This window comes from Cherax quadricarinatus, chromosome 78 (genome assembly GCF_038502225.1).
Source record: "Cherax quadricarinatus isolate ZL_2023a chromosome 78, ASM3850222v1, whole genome shotgun sequence".
In the NCBI taxonomy this organism is placed as follows: domain Eukaryota; kingdom Metazoa; phylum Arthropoda; class Malacostraca; order Decapoda; family Parastacidae; genus Cherax; species Cherax quadricarinatus.
This window is the reverse complement of record NC_091369.1, coordinates 1733272-1756813: the sequence shown is the minus strand read 5'-3', so window position 1 is coordinate 1756813 and position 23542 is coordinate 1733272. Positions and strand designations below refer to the sequence as shown.

General features: G+C 38.4%; 1 protein-coding gene across 7 annotated transcripts in view; it reads left to right on the top strand.

The window, feature by feature from the left end:
• The window catches only part of LOC128701646 (ninein-like protein), a 100309-nt gene extending 83594 nt beyond the window's left edge, over nt 1-16715 (top strand). For 5 of the 7 annotated variants that reach the window (XM_070101552.1, XM_070101551.1, XM_070101555.1 and 2 more), the window contains 8 exons: nt 4681-4935; nt 5542-5616; nt 6217-6343; nt 8426-8508; nt 12804-12890; nt 14256-14388; nt 15310-15410; nt 15967-16265. In XM_070101552.1, the coding sequence (XP_069957653.1) occupies nt 4681-4935; nt 5542-5616; nt 6217-6343; nt 8426-8508; nt 12804-12890; nt 14256-14388; nt 15310-15410; nt 15967-16128 (1023 nt within the window). In that variant the 3' untranslated portion in view covers nt 16129-16265. Of the gene's footprint in view, nt 1-4680; nt 4936-5541; nt 5617-6216; nt 6344-8425; nt 8509-12803; nt 12891-14255; nt 14389-15309; nt 15411-15966 lie in introns of all 7 variants that reach the window. The other 2 variants (XM_070101554.1, XM_070101553.1) reach the window with 2 other exon arrangements.
• The last annotated feature ends 6827 nt before the right edge of the window (nt 16716-23542 follow it).

The following is a 23542-nucleotide window of genomic DNA, read 5'->3' as shown; positions in this document are numbered from 1 at the left end:
TTCATTGTTCTGTTATTCTGTAGGAGAAAAGTCTAAAATTTTTAGTAACTTTTTTTTTTTTTTTTTTCTTTTTGGAAGTGTTGTAAGCCTCGTATTTTGATTCTGCTTTAAGTACAGATGAATGAAAATATCTTCAAAAAGTACAATTTTCTTTTTAACCCTTTGACTGTCGCGGCCGTATATATACGTCTTACGAGGTACCGTGTTTGACGTATATATACTCATAAATTCTAGCGGCTTCAAATCAAGCAGGAGAAAGCTGGTAGGCCCACATGTGAGAGAATGGGTCTGTGTGGTCAGTGTGCACCATATAAAAAAAATCCTGGAGCACACAGTGCATAATGAGAAAAAAACTGACCATTTTTTTTTTAATTAAAATGCCAACTTTGTGGTCTATTTTCGTATAGTATTTATGGTTGTATTCTCATTTTCTTGGTCTCATTTGATAGAATGGAAAACATATTATAGAAGTAGAGGTGATTTTGATTGATTTTACTATAAAAAGAACCTGGAAATGGAGCTCAAAGTAGGGAAAATGTTTGATTTTTGCCAATGTTCAAAAGTAAACAAATGATGTCATTGTCTAATAAATGTCCAACTAGCCATTCTAATATGCAATCATGAATGGGTTGATGTTATTTATACAATTATTACAGTATTGCAGTAGTCTGCATAATAGTAAGACTTCTATTTTTTGTTTGAATAAAAATTCAAAATAGAAAGCAAGAGTAATATCAGAGGGGCCTGGAGACATGACTGATGAACAAAGAAAATGTTATTTTAGAGCCAGGAATGTCTGCATTGTTCATTCTGGACCTTATTTTGAAATTGTCTTATTTTTTAATTTTCGTGAAGTTAGCCAAATTGCAAATTTCTGACCACATTATTGAGTAGTTGAAATCGGTAAATGGGCAGTTTCTTGTACTCAATCGATAGAAAAAATGGAGTTCTAAAGAAATAGCTATGAGTTTGGTCGACTGGAACAATGGAATTAGCCGAAAATAGGGCTCAAAGTGGGCGAAATCGCCGATTTGTAAATATCGTCGAGGTTGCTAACTTTGCGAGAGCATAATTCCGTCAGTTTTCCATCAGATTTCATTTTTTTGGTGTCATTACAATCGGGAAAAGATTTTCTGTCATTTCATAAGAAAAAAGAATTTTTTTTTTTTTTTAAATTTTGTGACACCAGGAGACACCTCAGGATTGGGGATTGCGACAGTCAAAGGGTTAAACATACCATCTGTCTCTCACCAAGGTAGGGTGACCCAGAAACAGAGGAAACACTTTCATCATCACTCATTTAATCACTGTTTTCCCAGAAGTGTGCTGACATTACAGTTCAAAAGGTTTCCCAAACTGCATTATTCTCACTCCTTCAGAGTGCAGGCAATGTATTTCTACCCATGTAGTGTTAAATTTCTACTTTGTAAGATTGGCTTTGTCACTTATATCACCATCATGCACTGCTTGGATGAGCAGAATAACTAAATTTGCTTGCAATATAATTGTTTTCTCTCACCTTGCTTAGGCATTGCATCTAGATTTGATATAATTCTCTGCAAATTTTTTTCCAACAAGGAGAATAGCAAGTCTTCCTTCGTTTCCCAGTAATTTAAAACCTTAACTGATTGAGAATAGGAAAAGGTGTCATTCAGGTTTCCTAATTTGCTTTTTAAGAGTTTCTCAACTGATCTGGAAATTTATTTTTATGAACAATAACTAAAGATTGTGGATAACACAAATACTCAAAGTACCATCAAGCTCACAAATTGGTGGCTTTCAGGATTCATTATAAAAAATTATTGGGGGATTCCTGGAAATAGATTAGGTTATTTGAGTTTTTCACAATCCCCCCTCCCTCATCCCTTTTTTTTTTTTTTTTTTTTTTTTTTTTTGGCTTTGCGTGCAACTTCTAAATTAAAATATAACCATTGAATTTCATTTAAAATATGCTTGGTGGATGTCCTGATCCCAAATTTCTTCTTTCTAGACATTGTTATAGATGTTGATATTAATCAGATTAGAGCATGATCTAGAGAGATGCAGCCTCTGAAACATAAAATGAGCCCAACACTGAAACAGAATTGAATGTATGAACAAAATTGATACAACATGACTTACGAAATCATAATAACATGATTACAAACAAACAACAGCACAGGTGGGGCTCGAACTCATGACAGGTGGGTCGTAAAACTCCAGGTCAATATGCTCACTGGCCAGGAGTTTTACAACTCACTTGCCGTGCGTTTGAACCCCACCCATACCATTGTTTAATACAATATATGCACGTTCATTAATTATGGAATTTGACTGTATGTGCAGGCATTTAGCTTCTCACTGTCATGAGAAAAGACAAATAGGAAATATAGAAAATGCACAGAAAAAATAAAATGCACAGAAGTTTGTGGTTACAGGAAAGTGGGTGCAGGAGGGAAGAGGAGCGATTGGTGGAATGATGATGTAAAGAGAGTAGTAAGGGAGAAAAAGTTAGCATATGAGAAGTTTTTACAAAGTAGAAGTGATGCAAGGAGGGAAGAGTATATGGAGAAAAAGAGAGAAGTTAAGAGAGTGGTGAAGCAATGTAAAAAGAGAGCAAATGAGAGAGTGGGTGAGATGTTATCAACAAATTTTGTTGAAAATAAGAAAAAGTTTTGGAGTGAGATTAACAAGTTAAGAAAGCCTAGAGAACAAATGGATTTGTCAGTTAAAAATAGGAGAGGAGAGTTATTAAATGGAGAGTTAGAGGTATTGGGAAGATGGAAGGAATATTTTGAGGAATTGTTAAATGTTGATGAAGATAGGGAAGCTGTGATTTCGTGTATAGGGCAAGGAGGAATAACATCTTGTAGGAGTGAGGAAGAGCCAGTTGTGAGTGTGGGGGAAGTTCGTGAGGCAGTAGGTAAAATGAAAGGGGGTAAGGCAGCCGGGATTGATGGGATAAAGATAGAAATGTTAAAAGCAGGTGGGGATATAGTTTTGGAGTGGTTGGTGCAATTATTTAATAAATGTATGGAAGAGGGTAAGGTACCTAGGGATTGGCAGAGAGCATGCATAGTTCCTTTGTATAAAGGCAAAGGGGATAAAAGAGAGTGCAAAAATTATAGGGGGATAAGTCTGTTGAGTGTACCTGGTAAAGTGTATGGTAGAGTTATAATTGAAAGAATTAAGAGTAAGACGGAGAATAGGATAGCAGATGAACAAGGAGGCTTTAGGAAAGGTAGGGGGTGTGTGGACCAGGTGTTTACAGTGAAACATATAAGTGAACAGTATTTAGATAAGGCTAAAGAGGTCTTTGTGGCATTTATGGATTTGGAAAAGGCGTATGACAGGGTGGATAGGGGGGCAATGTGGCAGATGTTGCAAGTGTATGGTGTAGGAGGTAGGTTACTGAAAGCAGTGAAGAGTTTTTACGAGGATAGTGAGGCTCAAGTTAGAGTATGTAGGAAAGAGGGAAATTTTTTCCCAGTAAAAGTAGGCCTTAGACAAGGATGTGTGATGTCACCGTGGTTGTTTAATATATTTATAGATGGGGTTGTAAGAGAAGTAAATGCGAGGGTCTTGGCAAGAGGCGTGGAGTTAAAAGATAAAGAATCACACACAAAGTGGGAGTTGTCACAGCTGCTCTTTGCTGATGACACTGTGCTCTTGGGAGATTCTGAAGAGAAGTTGCAGAGATTGGTGGATGAATTTGGTAGGGTGTGCAAAAGAAGAAAATTAAAGGTGAATACAGGAAAGAGTAAGGTTATGAGGATAACAAAAAGATTAGGTGATGAAAGATTGAATATCAGATTGGAGGGAGAGAGTATGGAGGAGGTGAACGTATTCAGATATTTGGGAGTGGACGTGTCAGCGGATGGGTCTATGAAAGATGAGGTGAATCATAGAATTGATGAGGGAAAAAGAGTGAGTGGTGCACTTAGGAGTCTGTGGAGACAAAGAACTTTGTCCTTGGAGGCAAAGAGGGGAATGTATGAGAGTATAGTTTTACCAACGCTCTTATATGGGTGTGAAGCGTGGGTGATGAATGTTGCAGCGAGGAGAAGGCTGGAGGCAGTGGAGATGTCATGTCTGAGGGCAATGTGTGGTGTGAATATAATGCAGAGAATTCGTAGTTTGGAAGTTAGGAGGAGGTGCGGGATTACCAAAACTGTTGTCCAGAGGGCTGAGGAAGGGTTGTTGAGGTGGTTCGGACATGTAGAGAGAATGGAGCGAAACAGAATGACTTCAAGAGTGTATCAGTCTGTAGTGGAAGGAAGGCGGGGTAGGGGTCGGCCTAGGAAGGGTTGGAGGGAGGGGGTAAAGGAGGTTTTGTGTGCGAGGGGCTTGGACTTCCAGCAGGCATGCGTGAGCGTGTTTGATAGGAGTGAATGGAGACAAATGGTTTTTAATACTTGACGTGCTGTTGGAGTGTGAGCAAAGTAACATTTATGAAGGGATTCAGGGAAACCGGCAGGCCGGACTTGAGTCCTGGAGATGGGAAGTACAGTGCCTGCACTCTGAAGGAGGGGTGTTAATGTTGCAGTTTAAAAACTGTAGTGTAAAGCACCCTTCTGGCAAGACAGTGATGGAGTGAATGATGGTGAAAGTTTTTCTTTTTCGGGCCACCCTGCCTTGGTGGGAATCGGCCAGTGTGATAATAAAAAAAATAAAAAAATAATTATTTATCCAATTTGTCAGATTCTTCGTGTGGAATTTGACAAGAGTGAAGACTATTGGACATTGAAACTACAAGAAGAACAGGATTACTATGAAGAAGAACGCCGCCTTTATGATGATAAATTTTCTGCTCTGGAGAAGAAAATTCGGGAATATGAAGATCTGGTGCTGTCTGGAGGAGGAGGTGGAGGAACAGGAGCAAGTGGAGGACGAGAGAATTCTGATGAATCTGACCGTTTGTCAACCATTGATGAGAGTGCGGTTTGGGAAAAACAGGTACTTATGGTTCCAATGAAATGGACTTTATCCATATGGGAATACCACAGGCGCTCCTTGATTTATGATTGGGTTACATTCTGACAAACCCACTGTAAGTTAAATATGAATATATGATATGATAAATAAATAAATAACTACTGCCACTAAATAAGTGTAAATAAACAAATAATTATTGTAACTAACTGAATACCAGTATTGAAAAGTAAAGAAATGAATAACAAAAGTTAAATTTCATCTGCAAAGTACTCTACGTGAATTTATTTAGGTGATATACCTGAGTTTAGGATACAGCTATGAGTGTTAGCACCTGTATTTCTAGAAAAAGCAAACTCTGTATGTGAGACACCATTCCAGGGATGTGCCTGTATGCCTTGATGCTAAGAAATGGAGGTTGATCTTAGGAATTGAAGTATCTTTCCTGATTTAACTGATAACCACTCATTCCCCAGCACTGTGTGAATTTTTGGGTTCAGTGCTCTCTCTTGGAATATAATAGTGATAATGTATGTGAAATATGGATTATTCAGAAACTGTCATAATTATTTTAGACTTTATTTTCACCTTTACACGAGTTTATATTAATTTTTTTTATTAACCTGCTAGGTTACTGAGCTGGAGGAAGAGGTGACGCTCTTGCGGAAGCAAATTGATGACCTCAGGGAGGAGAGACATCAGTTGGTATGTCAGTGATTTTGTTTTTGTAATTCTGATCATACTAGTAATTGTGTTTATGATAAAGAATAATACAGTATGATCTTTATTTGAACTTTTATTTCAGATGTATGAAATCTTCAAGCTAGGATGTGAGGGTTGAAAACCCCTCAAAATTAGTCACAAGTATGACTGCTCCCAGTTTTATTTGGGGTTTGTAAATTAATAAAAAAGCACAATATCATGACTGGAAAAATACACAAATAACCTGCACATAAGAGAGAAAAACTTATGATGAATAGTTAATGGTCCAAGGAAGACCAAAATGTTATAAGTTTTTTCCTATCAAATCAATCAAATTTTATTTCTTTGCAAGTAGTACACTGACTGTATGTGTGGGTTATTTAAGGGGTTTGTATAGCTTTAGCTAAAGCAGCAAAAAAACTGCTGTATCTGTGTCCCAAACTGATTTTTTTTTTTTCACATTTGAAAATACGTACTTGGGTTTTTAATTTATTTTAGGCATGATAAATTCACATTTGCTAAATGCTCTTTAAGACTGTATAGACTTCTTCAGTGATTCCTTTGTATTTAAAATTCCTGAGCAAGTTTTGGTGATTTGCACAGGAGAGTAGCATGGAGGCCCGTGTGTCTGAGGAGAGACACCTTGCTGCTCAGGAGTGTGCTAACCTCCAGGAACAAGTTAATAACCTTTCAACACAGCTTCATCAAGCACAACTACAAGTTACAGCAGGTAACTGAATACTTTTGGTAACTAATGAGTACAGTAAAACCTCTTAACAGATCCTCATTTGACAGTTTTTTGAAAGTACGGATAAATGTTGGCTGGACGAACATTGGAATCATCGGACAAAATGGAAAAAATTAATAGATTCTGGATTTTATCTGTAGCAAAAGTGCCTTGGAATCTTCTGAATCAACAGATTAGGTCTGATGATTCTGACATTTATCTGGTACAGGCCAGAGTATCCTTGTACAGGACCTGCCTGTTGTTATTGTTCCCCCGAGTCATAGACTATCTGCATCAGTTTATTGTCCGTCCTTGCTCAGAGATACACTTGTCATTCAGGTTACAATTTTTACTTGGATTTACAGCATTTTATATGAATTTTAACATAGTAAAGTGCAGTTAGCAATGGCTTCCAAAGTAAGTGGTGATGCCAAGAGGAAACATGTGAACTTCAGTGCTAAGCAGAAATTGAACTAATAAGGAAGGTCTAGTCTGGAGTCTCCGTGTCATGGGTATGTGAGGAATAAGGTGTTAAGCAAGGACAATCCTTTTAAGTTTATTGTTGATGGCAGCCATCTACAATTTCACTTGTGGAGCTTTACAGCTCCTCTGACTAAGAATAAATGTCATTTTAAGTCACCACTGTTGTTCATGACACTTTACACCTCATCTTTCAACCACAAAAGGTGAGTAAAATTACTGTAAAATTAGTGCAGTGTCTTGTACATGACTGTACCATTGTACTTCCAACTTTAATTCCTGTTTAGTACTGTACTGTTTTACAGGTTATATTTTTAGTGTCTGGTAGTCTTCTAAATCAATGGACCAAGTTCACTGATTCCTAACTTTGTTTATTTCTTCCTCTTCTTGTCTTTCAACAAATCGGCCGTTTCCCACCGAGGTGGAGTGGCCCAAAAAGAAAAATGAAAGTTTCTCTTTTTAAATTTAGTAACATATACAGGAGAAGGGGTTACTAGCCCCTTGCTCCCAGCATTTTAGTCACCTCTTACAACATTCATGATTTACAGAGGAAGAATTCTATTCCACTTCCTCATGGAGAAAAAATAAAATTTATAATTCAAACTCCATGGACAACTGGCAATAACGTGCACCCTCTCTCCACTTATTAGTCCATTAATTAAGGAGTTTACTGTAGTTAATTAGCTTCAACATAGCTGTCTCTTCCTATAAACATCAATTTGTTACTTTTCAAGGTGTGAAGGTGCATGTATAATGGAGGCAAAAAAAAAAAAACATGCCTGCTATTTTTCATTCTCCACCATGACTACATAGAAATTATACCAAAACTCCTCATTGAGCCTTGATAGACATCATTCTAATCTATATTTAATATTACTTATGCTCCAATTTCATATAGTATTGTACAGTACAGTGGACCCCCGGTTAACGATATTTTTTCATTCCAGAAGTATGTTCAGGTGCCAGTACTGACCGAATTTGTTCCCATAAGGAATATTGTGAAGTAGATTAGTCCATTTCAGACCCCCAAACATACACGTACAAACGCACTTGCATAAATACACTTACATAATTGGTCGCATTGGGAGGTGATCGTTAAGCGGGGGTCCACTGTATTATCTTATTTTGAAGGGGGAACATTTATTAGCTCTAGCTGTGCTGAATATTTCTTCATCTTCTGCATAACTATTTTTCAGTTTTAAGGCTCGAATATTTTTATCTCCCTGGAACCACTGATTTCATTTTAATAATTTTTTTTAACCAACTCGTTTTAAATAAAGCTTTCTTGTACTGTACTAGGACATAAAACTCTTGGCTTGTTAGGTATAGCCTCTGAAATCAGTGGTGAAGTCGATGGATATTGCCTAGTAATATGTGCATGCTAGTGAAACAAATTGGAGGTATTTATGCGAGATGCTGCCTAACTGGTCATGTAGTGAGCCAGTCAGATGCAAGGAAGATACTACCCACAGGAGTCTATGAATTATGATAACAAAAGTTTAAATGAAGGAACTAAAATAATTTTTTGCCCCATTTTCATAAAATAATCGTCAACCTGCTTAATTGCATGCAGTTTATATTTTTCTTCTATTTGCTTTGTTTCAGTGCTAGAAGAATTGGAGAAAGTTCGAAGAGAATCAGAGCAACGTGTTCAGGAGTTGGTGAACCAACAGAAATTGAACCTGCAAGTAAGTTTCCGGAAAAGCAAACTGTATTCTATAAAATTATATATACACTGTGTAGGGTGTCTCAAAAAATACATACAAATTTTCAGAAAGAATACTATATTAGTGAAGAAAAAAATAGTGATCAATGGCTTGTATCAGATGGATCAATATTGTAATTTAAATACCATTGATAGTGGTTTCCTTCTATACAGGAGGGCCCTGTTTTACTGTGCTTTGTTTACAGTGTTTTGCTAATACAGCAGTTTTCAGTTATACCCATTCTTCATTTATTTAAGACTTCCTGCAACAAATATATTCACCACTCACTATAAGCTAAGGCTGAAAATATTTTAAAGTATCTGTGTACTGTATATGCATTTATTAGGCCTAGTGTGAGGGGAAAAGTTCAACAGATAGGTGTAGCGAGCGAGTATATGGTGATGATAGTTTGATTGCCGGCTGCTTGTTAAGGTAGGGTCAGTCTCGCTCCCGCTATCCCCTCCCCCCCCTTTTTCTCCACCCCGAAAGGTGACGTGTGGGGCTCCGGCCAAACAGTAATCACTTGACTCACAGCTCCCAGCACAACTCTTGGAATGACAGATCGGGTCACCTGCCAACCAACGAGAAGTGTTGAAGGAGACAGACTGAAACCGGTCTTGGGACGTCACCTTATAATCTACCTACCTGATTAATTGTACAGAACACTACCCGTCATCTTTGCAGTGGTAAAGAACCTGCGTTCCTGTCATCTGGACTGACTATTCAAGGCTATAGACTCTGTGAAGAACTAGTCGTTGGGTTGTCACCAACACCTGTGAATCCCCCCCCCCACACATCATTATCAACGGCTACAATTTCTACAAGACGGTGTCAACCTCCACCAGACACCCCAGTATAACTGTACATATTAGCGTTGAATTCAAATGGCAATTTTTCATTTCATTTTTCATTTTTCTTTCAAGTAGGATACACCTTCATGTTTCACTGTTTTATCTTTGCATTAATAAATAATAAAGTGTTTATCTTTGTGAATTATTATTTCTTTTTCTATTCATTAATTTTCCTGAGGAGGAGCCAGCCTGGGTAATACTGTCTGAAGTTGTTACAGGGCTGAATAAGCCTTCACACCTAGCTGTATTGTTCACTTAATATATGATAGTGTAAACATTTTATTAGGCTTTTATATGCATTTGAAAGTGAAAAAAAGGGCTATGTTTCACTATACAGTGGTTTTTGCCTTACAGCAGTAGCCCTGCTGTAAGCGGGACCCTCCTGTACACTATTCTTCAGGTTAGTGACACAGCTGAAAGTCCAGTGTAGTTATGAGGGAGTATATAACAGTTCCTCTTTGCCCTGTCTGCTAGTTTAATGTAATTAATATCAAGGTAGACCCTGACATCATTATGAAAATATAGGAGTGCTCCATCTTGCTGTTAGTACAGTAAACCTTTCCATCTGCATAAGGAATTAAGGGTAACTGGCTAGCCAGACTTGAGTCCTGGTGGTGAGGAGTACAGTGCCTGCACTCTGAAGGAGTGATGGGGATACTTGCTTCTTTGAACTGTAGTATTGGTACCCCTCTGGGAAGACTGACGGTGAAAGTGTTTCTTCTTTTTTGGGCCACCCTGCCTCAGTGGGAAATGGCCACCCTGCCTCAGTGGGAAATGGCCACCCTGCCTCAGTAGGAAATGGCCACCCTGCCTCAGTGGGAAATGGCCACCCTGCCTCAGTGGGAAATGGCCACCCTGCCTCAGTAGGAAATGGCCATTGTTAAAAAAAAAAAAGATGAATGGCTGGGTTATTGGACGACTCCAGCATGGTTAGGTACCCAGCACCAGGACTAGTTCTTTCAAAGAAAAAAAAATATATAGTATCTTGGGAATACACATCATGTTGTAAGAAATGGCAAATTCACTGCCTTGTTCCTGTGAATATTTAAACTCTAAGGGTACCAGTACATAAATTTTTGCATCCCAGAGTACTGTACAAAATAACTTCAGTGTTGCCTAATCAGTCTAGAAAAATGTCTATTACCTATGTATCCTCATCAATTAGTGCTCAGCACAGTGATCAGAATTATCTTCATTCATTGTTTGTAGCTTTAGCATGTACTATATGTTTACTACTGCAACTTTTAGATTTCTATGTACACTTGCCTAAGACAGTCTAAGGCACACAAACTCTACAGAATTTTTAAATGCTGTTAATACTATAGCATTATCCTAAACCATTCATGTTCATGGTCTTCCAAAGTGTTGTTTATGCATGTCTTGCACAGTACCTTTCAGTTCAAATTTAGCATGAATTCTTGAAATTGTTATTTTTGTTAGAGACTTAGTTACAAAATTCTTAACCTCCACAGCATTTGCAGTACACACACTTGAAAATTTTCAGTATTATTTCTAATTTGCCGTACATTGTTTGAATGTCAATAGAGTGTATTATATTAAGTTTTAAACCTGTGTGTGTCATTCCATACAGGGAGTATGTACCATTTTGTGTTATGTTTTTCCTTGGGAAATATACTCGCATATTCTTTATCAAAATGAATACACTTTTTGAGACACCTGTAGTTACACACATCATCCCTCATGTATCCATCTCAGAAATAGTGTAGCATATGGTCTTGTAAATACTCTTTGATTACTAGTCTTTTGAATTAAAGTTATCTTTCACCTGCAGGTAGAAACAGTGTGAGTGGTTGTCAACTTGATAAAAAAAATTGAGTTTTCTTAAAAAGATTATGTTTTTTAAAATAAATATCTAGATATGTAATGTAATTAATCTTGGTGTTGCCTGAATAATCCAAGTCCAAAACAATAACAGTATTTTATCTTAAGCTAACATATGACTTCACTCTAGCCATCAGCTGTTGCTACTAATAGTTTATAATTAGTCAAATAATAAGAAAATTTGGATGGCAATCATGGTAAGAATTATGGGATATTAATGATACAAAATGCTTGTATTGAATTGCTTTATAATTCTAAAATGTTACTTTGTTAGGATGTTTTAAATAAATCATGTAAGCACCTTAATCACTTCTCCATGTCTACAGTGAAGAAAAGCTGAGTGTTGGTAAATAGAAAAAAATTATATTAATTGTACTTGTGTCCTTTTACTTTACATACATTGTATATACTGACATTATTATTATTATTATAATAAAAACTACACTAAACCAACTAGGGTCATACAGGCATATACTAACGGGTTCATGTCTTTTTATTTGTAATTTTCTTTTGTTTTGCTAAAGATATTTTTTATATATCCATTACTGCAGTAGAGCCACTGTTATTATCTGCAAGCGAGCAATGATGATAAATACTTAGTAACCCTCTGATTACTTGTGCTAAGTGTAAATGCCTTGATTGTTCTCATGATTATGAATTAGCCCACATCAGTAATGTTAGTACAGTAGCTTGTAATGAGGTTCAAGTATCAAAAGCTTTGCCAATGGTAGTCAAAAGGCCTTGAAGTTTTTTGATCATTTTGGGATTTGTGTTGCTGATGAGTAGCTGTGGTCATTTATTTTTTTGTAATAAATGTACTTTTGTACAGGTACTTAATGTCTTCTTATAGACCAGTATAGCTCAGTCATTCCAGCTGCACACTCACAGACTTCATAGGTGTTTACTGAAGTAGATATTTGTGCTGTTTGTTGTGCTTCTTTGCATTATAATGAACCATTGCAGTCTTTGTTGAAAATAATCCTCACAGGGGTTTAAGCTCAGTCACTTGCATATCTGATTGCACACACTTTACTAAACTGTATTAGTAGTCTCACATGAGCAGTACCTCAATTCATTAGAAGAGGTAATTTGCTTAATAAACTAATTTGTCTAAATAATTTAACCCACTGATACACATCCAAGGTCTTCTGGCTATTTGTTTTTTTATATTTGTGAGATTGTTCTTGAACAGACTTATTATTGCAACCACTTGTTGAAATTTATTAATGAATATATTAATGTTTTTTCCCATGGGGAAGTGGAACAGAATTCTTCCTTTGTAAGTTATGCATGTCGTAAGAGGCAACTAAAATGTCGAGAGCAAGGGGATAGTAACCCCTTCTCCTGTATACATTACTAAAGTTAAAAAGAGAAACTTTTGTTTTTCTTTTTGGGTCACCCTGCCTTTGTGGGATACGGCTGGTTTGTTGAAAGAAGATGTTGTTTTGCTATAATTTAATATTTAGAATTTGTGCATCATTTTGTACTGTAGAGTATTTTAAGTGTATTAAAAATACTAGACAGTTTGGTGCAGTTTCCTTCACTTGCTTTATTTTGGTTATATTAGTGTGCCTATTTTCTCAGGTAAGAACTGCCTTAATGAATGGCCATGCCACAGAAGTTGAAGAGCCACCCAACCCAGGAACACAAGAAGACAGGCCATGTTATCAGGTTGGTCAAGTGTCATAGGTAGTAGTTCAGCTCGGCTCATGGATCGGGTGGCTCCAGTATCTGTTAAAGTATTATCAGAAGAAAAATACAAAACTTTCAAGAGGCAGTCTCTTACAGTTTTACTTTGACATTATTCGCTATACATAGTTATCCTTCTGAATTGGGTGGGGCTTAGCTCTTGGTCCTGCTTAGCAGCTTTTGATGGGTTGAAATTAAATAGTTGTCAGATCTGCTTTTTAACCCCTGTATAAAGGTTTCATCTTAAGTATTTCTGTCTGGTTCATAAGAGTTTGGGTCTTTAAAAAACAAACTTTTTAAGGGCTTATTTTATCAGAAATATTTATTTTTTATACTAAACATTGTAAATGTATGGTACCATTTATCACCACCTACCAGAGGTATCACCAATACTACTATTTATCACCACCACCATATTCCATTATCACCTGTGGCCAGTGTCATGTACTGTAGTTGTTACCACCATCACCACCACCTACCAGCACTATCACCTTCTACCATCACCTGTGGCCAGTATTGCATAATGTAGTTTCTGCCGCTGCCGTAGCCACCACCAACCCCATCACCTATCACTACTAACACCATGCAATCCCACCTTCCACCATCACCAGGGAGAAGTTTGGTTGTTGATAGCTTAGTATGCACAATGTACAGTACCTTCCAAGCAAATGGGCAAGGAATCATTTCTAGAGGAAATGGGCATGGCTCAATACCACACCAGCGAGTATTATAGCTTCAGTACACAACATCCTAGGTTTAAAAGATACGTAAAATATCTTTTGGTTGCAGTACCTTAAATTCTGGTTGCTGCTGCATAGTGACCTGGACATCAGTGGAGAGGGTTGATGTGACCCTAAGTTGCCAAGGTGGATGGCTTTGATTTGTAGAATCAGCTGCTTGATCCACACATTTAATAACTTTTCAGTCTTATTTATGGTGTAAACAGAGAAGGGGACAAGCTAGTCTTCTAAAACAATGGGGACACCCAGGACATGGAGGGAAACGTTGTGTGTGGAAACCAGCTGGATTTAAAATTATTTCCCAGGTTAACAGCTTGAACATTGTCAAAACCCAAGTATACTAATATTTTTTTTAAAAGAAATATGAATAGTGTTCTTTTAATGTGTTATCAGGGTATATGTAAGATTATTTTTGGTCCTAGTACAGTAGTCTACTTCTTTTATTAAATTCATATCAAAGTATACCTAATAAAGGCATAAGGCCAACAAGTGGTAAATACACTTAATGTAGTGAATAGTTTATTGGTTTTTTAACATTTTTAAATCATATTCAGACAGTCTTCTTGCAAAATTTTTATCAGTTTTTTTATTTTTTCTATTCCTGAAGAGTTCTGGAAGTTTAGGAGAAGAGACTATTAATGGGTCACTACGAGCTCAACTACGCCAGTGTCATGGACGATTGCGGTACCTTGAAGCTGCACTTCGTCAACATCATACCCATGCTTCTCAAATACTAACAGGTACAGCCATTCTCATGGATCAACATTATTGTCCACTATAACCCATATATCAGAGGTCCCCAACTTGTAAATAAATTAGGTTTCTGGTTTTGAACTTACCAACAAATTGTTTGCATAGAAATGAGTAATACAAAGAATGGTTATGTTTCACATATCTCTTAGACTGGGGCTTCGCAGTTCTAAAACTTCAGATGTATCATAAGTTCGCATTTGTAAATGAGGATGTATGTAACTTGGGGCATTTGAAGTTTTCAGCCTCCTTTATAGGAAAAAATATAGTATAACAAAGTTACATGGAAGATGTCATGTTTGAGAGCAATGTGTAGTTTGAATATTATGTTGAGAATTCAGAGTGTAGAAATTAAAAGGTGGTGTGGGGAGTACCAAGGGCAAAATTCAGAGGTCTGAGGAAAGAATGGTGAGGTAATTTAGGCATGTAGAGAGGATAGAGAGGAAAAAGATGAAATGGGTGTCTAAATCTGGGATGTAAGGTAGGAGGGGTAGGGGTCATCCCAGGAAACGTTGAAGGAAGGAAGTAAAGGATTTTTAGAGTTTTAGGGTCTTGAGCATCCAGCAGTCTTGTGTGACCAGGTTATGAGTGAATGGGGACACATTTTTAATGAAGATACTGTTGGAGTGTGAGCACAGTATTTATAAAGGGATTCATGAAAACTCAGTCAGCTGGACCCGAGTCCTGAAGGTGGGAAATACAGTACCTACATTGAAGGAGGAGCAAGGATCTTGTAGATCAGAGTCATTTGACTTGCTACTTTGCACATTTTTGGCAAGACAGCAGTTGAGTGTTCTCTCTCTTTTTTTTTTTTTTTTTTTTTTTTTTTTTTTTTTTTTTTTTTTTTTTTTTTTTTTTGAGTGGGTGGGGGGTTGCAAGACAGTCAGTGTTAAATGAAATTGTGTTTTCAGTAACAAGAGAGCAACATGCAGCTGAAGTGCAAAACCTTGAGAGCATGATGGCAGCTACTCAGCAAATGCTTGGTCAACATATTGCAAAATACAAGGACCAGGTGAGGCATATAATTACTTTAAATAAAAAAAATTAATGTAACTACTTCGCTAATTATGTTAGATTGTTCTTATTTTGAGTCACGGTTCAGTATGTAGTTAAATCTATAGTATTAATAACATATCACTCTTAGTTAATAATATAATGGGTTTACTTTTTTGTAAAAGCTTGTTCATGCTTAGATGCATAACAAGTATTAGAGCAAACACACATGGAAGTAATGAAACAGAGGCTAAGAATACTGAACATTTTGGCTTCACTGAACACAAGGTCAAAAGATATAGTACACTCACTCCTGTTATTTACCATTTTGTCTCCATATGTGCTCATAATGCATTCAAGTAAAAAGTAAAACCAATATAATAAGTAGCAAGTATTGTCAATTCTAGATTTGCAGGAACATTATCCCTGCCAACGTTCAGCTGGTTATTTGTAAATTTTGGTACCTTAATTTAAATAGTCTGTGGTGAAGCTTAGCCAAACAAATTTTTCGTGAAATATATAAAATTTATTGAAATGTGTGAACTAATGTACAGGCGAATTTTGGGATTTTTCAGCTTAGTAAGGCCAGTCGTAGTGATTCTCTCGTTAAGGAACTATACCTGGAAAATGCTCAGCTAATGAGAGCTCTACAAATAACAGAAAGCCGACAAAAATCAGCAGAAGAAGGAAGTCGAAGATTGCAGATGGCAGCATTAGGACCCCACACCATTTCATAAAGGTGGTAATTTGGTAATTAATTTATTTTTTACTTTGTATTAGATATTTTTTTAACATTGATATGAACAAATGTTCAAACCATAAATCAATAAATTTGTTGTGGTTTCAACTTAATTTGAAATAAGGGTTTTGATCTGAAAGTATTTTAATACCTCAGTTACATGAATTACTGAATTGTTTAATCAGTGCCTCAACAGATCTCTGGAAACCTGCCATGTTATTTTTATAGAAAGAATTTTGGCATTTCCATCTCAGTCCAATTTTGTAAAGATTTCATTAACCAACATTTTAGATTTCTGCATTATTTTCAGTGGTTTAATATATGTAATTGTATTTTCCTACAAGACTTCGATATTTTTTAAATATTTCTTCTTACAAGTGAACAAGAGTTAATGTCTATGTCCATGCAGTTAATTGCTTTGTCTGGTTGTAGTTATTTGTAAAAACCACAATTTTAATTTGCAAATGCATATTTTACACGAGTGTGAATGAAGTCTACTTCAGCCTTTAGAGCTCTTACTTAAGTACAGACAAACTCTGCTGAAGGCTTTTGTATGTTTACTGATGTAATCTGCCTTATATGTAGTGTTTGCTCTTTAACCTACGTGAATGCTGTGCTAAAATAAAAAAAATTGTTTTGTAAAGACATCTACCACCATATTTCTTAATTTGATGGCAATAACTGAAGGTGGCTGTAGACAGCAAAAAGTATTTATTGTGCACATAGTATATATATATATATATTCATCAGAGCCCCTCAAGGGAAGTGCCTTGATTCCAGTGAGCTCTATCTAGGAAATTGGACCTAATTTCCTCTTCCTAGGATCAGACTCAATTGCCTCCCATTCCTCCAGGTGCTGTATGATCCATAAGTTTATTACTCCCTTCCTCATGAATGTAAAGCAATTATGGGGAAACACTAAAGTACATAGGTATAATACAGGGTCAAACCAAGAAAAAATGAGGGGCCAGTCCAATTCCTTGGTTCTAAAGTCCTTCCTCACTGTCATCAAAGAACATACCTTAAGGGCTTTATTGTACATAAAAGTGAAAAAAGCTGACTGCTCTGTCCCTTGCTCCCCTCTCCTTTCATAATATTAAAAACATTCTTATTTAGGGGCTAGGATACCTATCATGCTGTTAGAGCTGCTGCCTCTGAAAGTGCTGGAAATGGATATTGACTGAACACAGCAACAGATGTTCACTGTCTATAAGCTTTTTTTTTTTTTTTTTTTTTTTTTTACACACACCCTTGTCTAGAGAAATACAGAGAGAAGATTGCCCCTAGCAGTGATGTATGTGGGAGAAAGAGCTATTGCACTAATTTCCCCCAACACCTCATCCCAAGATGCTTTAATCTTTTTGAAATATATTGGAGATGACTGTACCATAGATGTTTAGTGTACATGAAATTGGATAGTTTCCTTTAGTTTTTAGAACTCTATAAAGTGAAAACCTACTATAGGCCACTACTGTCAACATTGATACCTGAAATGCCACCACAAATCTAAGAAATTAAGCATGTCCTATATATGATGAGGATTAGGTGTATAGACTGATGTGTGGTCTTGAATGCCTAATGTACTATTTTTGTATTTTATATAAGAATGTTTCTTACAAACCATTATCCCCCATGAATATTCTTAAAGGATTTCCCAGTAACATTCACAGATCTTGGAACTTCATCCTAGGCTTTCAGCATTGTTTGCCTGAATTACTGTTGTATGTTAAAGGGATTGAAAAAAAAAATTCTAGTCAAGTGGATTTTTCTTACTGTATTGTGAATGGTTTTATCAGATGTAAAGTTTTTAGTGTGTGTGCGAGTGTGTCATTCAACTGCAGCAGATAATCAGTTTAATATTTGTAAATATTAAATTAATTGTGCCATAATGCAGGACAGATTTCATGTGGCCAATTTTTTTTTTTAAGCAATCTACAAATTCACCTTAGGATCTTCCACAAATGGTATATACTAAAACTGCTGAAGTTGTAATTATTGTACATTGAGTTGCTCACATTTATACATCAGTGCCTCTGTATGTGATACCAAAGCCTGTAGAATGTCATGAAATAAATAATGTATATCCCTCTTATTCAGGGTAACTAAAACCTTATGTTAATATTTGTTTAGATAGTAAAAGAAAATGTCATTTTCACAAAATCCAAGTGTTAAATGCTTTAGTGTTACTGGTCAGGTTCTATTCTTAAAAACAAAGTTGAACTTACAAGGTGCTATCAAAAAAATTTCCTGGACTGCCGTGAAAAAAATGCATAGGCTTACCTTATCACCTAGTTTGTTTACCTTGAAGTACTCAGTGAAGCTATACACTGATCCTAGTGCCTCTGCCACATCTCAAAACATTTCTGGAACTCTTCTTTCCTAAGTGTCTAGCACAGCCTAGATTCTACTCTAATCTCCTCCACCTTGAAACATTGCCCCTCTAGTGTCATTTGTATTTTTTGAGAGACATCATGGACTGCATCTGGGTATTTAGTGCTTACTTGTGATTATAATAATATATCGGTATTAGCAGGAAGGGTGGGGGATGACCATGTCTTTCAGGACTCTAGTCAGCAGACAGGGCATAAATTTTGCAGCCTCGTGTTCAAAGTTTGTCAAAATGCTTTGACATGACCCACAAGAAATCCCTTCAGCACTTGCAATGTCTTTGATATGCCAACAACAATCTTTAACAATAGCCTTCCTCACTTTTTCCATTTTTTTTCTTTGATGACCTGAGCATAGTCAACTTGCATTCATCCTTTGAATTGAGGAAGCCATTCAAAACACTGTCCAACTCTTTCTTCATTGCCAAATGCTGAAGCTGAAGCACTGTTCTTTCAGATTCTATTGTTACAAAAAGAAAAAATGCCCATCTAAACAAAATGACCAATTACCCACCTTCACAAAGGAGTGTAGTGCATAGGGATGTACACTGCCACTGTACCCCATCCCCAAAGGAAGCATACAAAAATTAGACAAGCATTTTTGATAGCACCTCATAATAATAATTATTATTATTATTATAATAAAAAAGAAGCGCTAAGCCACAAGGGCTATACAGCGCTGCAGGGTAGGAAAGGAAGCGAGGTATTGGATGGCAGAAGGGAGGAGGGATGATCAGTAGGTTACAGAAAACAGCGGGGCAGGGGATAGTACGGGGGTAGAGGGTAGCAAGAGATACAAGTAGAAAGGGCTGAAAGTATCAGAATTTGTGAAGTAAGTCAGTCGTTGTCAAAAAGTCAATGAGAGAGTCCGGATGAAAGGTGGGTCCATCAGCGAGAAGGGAAGGTAAAGAGAGAGCAGCGGGGCGAAGACGACGACAGAGGTAAATTCTGCGTGCTCGTTGATAAAGTGGGCAGTCCAACAGAATGTGGCTGACTGATAATGGAGCTTGGCAATTCTCACAGAGAGGAGCAAGACGCCTCTCCATGAGATATCCATGAGTAAGACGAGTATGGCCAATGCGAAGACGGGAGAGAGTAGTCTCCCAACCTCGACACTGGTGATAAGAAGACGGCCAGTAACCTATACTCGGTTTAATAGACTGAAGTTTGTTGCCGAGCATAGTAGACCAACGTTGTTGCCAACGGGTGTGAAGGTGGGAAGATATTACAGCAAAATAGTCCGTACATGGAATACCTCTATAAGAAACTGGTAGGTCATGTACTGCTGACCGCGCAGCAGTGTCTGCCTGTTCATTGCCCTGTACGTCAACATGACCAGGGACCCAACAAAAAAAACAATATCTTTATGCTTAGTAAAGATGCGGCGTAGCCAAAGTTGGATACGGAGGACTAAGGGGTGAGGTGTATCAAATTTTTGTATAGCCTGTAAAGCACTAAGGGAGTCTTGAGACAACCACAAATGATGACACAGGCATAGATGCAATACGGATAAGTGCTGTAAGGATGGCATATAATTCAGCAGTAAAAATACTAGCTGAAGATAGTAAATGCCCTTGTACGACGCTGTCCGGAAACACTGCTGCGAATCCTATGCCGTCAGAAGACTTAGAGCCATCTGTGTACACAGCAATGGCATGAGAATGAGAGTGAAAGTGGTCAAGAAAAAGAGAGCGGGAAGCGACCGTAGACAGTTGGGCTTTCGAGCAAGGGAGAGAGAAAGAACAGATTCGAACAGCTGGAACTTCCCAGGGGGGTAGGGAAAAGCGAGATGCTATATGTACATAGAAAGGTGGTAATTGAAGAGAAGACAAAAGCGAATGAAGGCGAAGAGAGAAGGGACGGAGTAAACAGGGGCGGCGAACAAATAATGTCTACTAATATCAGTGACCATTCTATAAATGGAAGGATTGCGGAGATCATGAGAGCGTACATAGTAGCGAAGGCAATGGGCATCACGGCGATCGGATAAGGATGGAACGTTCGCTTCTGCATAGAGGCTCTCGACAGGGGAAGAGCGAAAAGCACCAAGGCATAAACGTAATCCTTGGTGATGAATGGGGTTAAGGCTAGAGAGAGTAGCAGGAGATGCCGCTGAATAGACCTGGTCACCATAATCAAGTTTCGATAAGATAAGGGTGGAATGTAGGCGAAGGAGGGTTCGACGATCAGCTCCCCATGAAAGATGAGAAAGGGTTTTAAGAAGGTTCAGCCGGCTGTGACAAGTTGCCTTCAGAGAGGTAATGTGAGGTTTCCAGGATAACCTACGATCAAAGAGGAGGCCCAGAAACTTGACTATCACGTTCAGGGATACGGGAGCCATAGAGGTACAAAGGATGATCGGAGATAACAGAGCGTCTAGTGAAAGTAATTTGGTGGGTTTTAGTGCTGGAAAATTTAAACCCACGTGTGGTGGCCCAATTGGAAACACGGTCGACTGCATGCTGGAGAGAAACTGTAATAAGGTGACAGTCAGCGCCTGCACAGGCAATAGCGAAGTCATCAACATAGTGATGACCAAATATTTGATGGAAGACTAGAGGCCAAATCATTAATAGCAAGGAGAAAAAGTGTTGTGCTCAGAACACATCCCTGGGGGACACCTTCAGCTTGGATAAAGTCCGGGGAGAGCACATTATTAACCCGAACACGGAAGTGCCTGTCAGTTAAAAAGTTCTTAAGGAAGGATGGTAGATTGCCTCGAAGGCCTAAGGAGTGGGCTTGGGCTAAAATGTTATACCTCCAAGTTGTGTCATATGCCTTCTCAAGGTCAAAAAATATGGCAATAACTGAGTGGTTATTCGCAAAGGCATTACGAACATACGTATCCAAGCGTAGTAAAGGGTCTATGGTAGAACGTCCCTTACGAAAGCCATATTGACAAGTGGAGAGACTGTTGTGTCTCTAAATACCACACTAAACGTCTATTTACTAGGCGTTCCATCACTTTGCAAACTGCACTGGTAAGAGCAATGGGACGATAGTGGGAGGTTTCATGTCCCGTAGTGCCTGGTTTGCGGAAAGGGAGAACAATGGCGGATTTCCACAGCTGTGGAAGAACTCCTTGTGACCAAATAAGATTGTAAAGGCGTAATAGGACTGCAAGGGCTGACTGATGTAAATGTTGTAGCATACGAATATGAATGTCGTAGGGCCCAGCTGCCGATGATCGGCAAGCTGAGTGTGTTGCCTCCAGTTCTTGAAGTGTAAAAGGCACATTATACAGTGGACCCCCGGTTAACGATATTTTTTCACTCCAGAAGTATTTTCAGGTGCCAGTACTGACCGAATTTGTTCCCATAAGGAATATTGTGAAGTAGATTAGTCCATTTCAGACCCCCAAACATACACGTACAAACGCACTTACATAAATACACTTACATAATTGGTCGCATTCGGAGGTGATCGTTATGCGGGGGTCCACTGTACTGTTCTTCTCTGAGAGACGAAAAGTCCAAGGGTGCTAACTCTCTGGCAGACTTTGAGGAAAGAAATGAGGGGCATAGATGGAGTCCCTGAGAAATACGGACCAGATGATTGCCAATTTCATTGGCAACATCTAGTGGGTTTGCTATATCAACACTGGCAACCCGCAGAACAGGAGCTGGGTCAGGAGAATATTTACCACTCAGTTTTCGTACTTTTTTCCAGACTGCACTCATAGAGGAAGCAGAGGTGATGGTGGAGACAATCTTGCCAGCAAGTGCATTTAGCGTCACGGATGACACGGCGAGCGATCGCACGCTTCTGCTTAAAATCAAGAAGTCTCTGTGGTTCTATTGTACCGGTACCTGCCCCATGCAGCGCGTTTCAAACGTACTGCACGAGCACAAGCAGGAGACCACCAAGGCACGCATTTCTGAGAATGCCTGCCCGAAGTCTGGGGTATAGAATGAGAAGCTGCGGTTAAAACGGACGACGAGAAGAGGTGTAAAAGCTCATCGATGGAGGACGAAGAAGGAACCTCTCTAAAAGCAGTTAGGTGTGAGTAAAGGTTCCAATTTGCCTGATCAAATTGCCAGCGTGGGATGCGAAGAGGTGGTGAATATGAAGGGGAAGTAAGAATGATTGGGAAATGATCGCTGTCATGTAAGTCTGGAAGAGCAGACTGAGAGATCGATGCAAGAGAGAGTGTGAGTCCGAGGATCAAAATGGGTGCGAGTACCTGTATTTAAAACATGGAGGGGGTGGGTGGCAAGAAAAGCCTCTAACTGAATGCCACGGGAATCACAGTGAGACCCCCTCCCCCAGAGGAAATGGTGGGCGTTAAAATCGCCAAGTAACAGAATCGGTGGTGGTAATGACGAAACAAGAAAGGCAATATCCGGAATAGATAATGCCCGAGAAGGAGAGAGTTATAAAGAACAGAGCGTATACCACCTATGCAAGTGGATACGGGCTGCTGTGTAATGCAGCGAAGTACGAACAAATAGCTGATGGTACTGAATATCAGTGCGTAGAAGAAGGGCACTTTCATTAAAGGTCCCATCAGGAAAAGGATCTGAAGAATACAATAAATTATAGCCTGAGATGGGAGAGATAACAGCAGAGTGTAATTTTGGTTTCTGTAAGCAAACACCAACAGGGGAAAACTGGGAGAATAACATCTGAAGCTCATCCCGATTACCCCTGAGGTCGCGTATATTCCACTGTAAATAGGCCATGATTGGCAATGATAAAGATACCTGAAATCCGCAGGTAAGGGTTCCTACGGACTAGAGGGGTTAGAAAAGTCCACATGCGGAGGCAGTGGAAAACGTTCAAGCAGCGAAGGAACGGTGCGCTGTGAAGAAAGGAGTTGCGCAGATGGAGATTGCTTCAAGTGTTTCAGAATTCAGAGACGTCATATGGGAGACAATATTGGAAATAGTAGGGGGAGGATGAGTAAAGATTGGAACTGTAATGGACTGTACCAAGGTAGGGGGGGGGGGGCGAAAGGGTGGAGGGAACTGTAGAAGCGTGGAAGGGGACAGAAGAGGCAGAAACCTGGGAGGTGGCAGAAGAGGA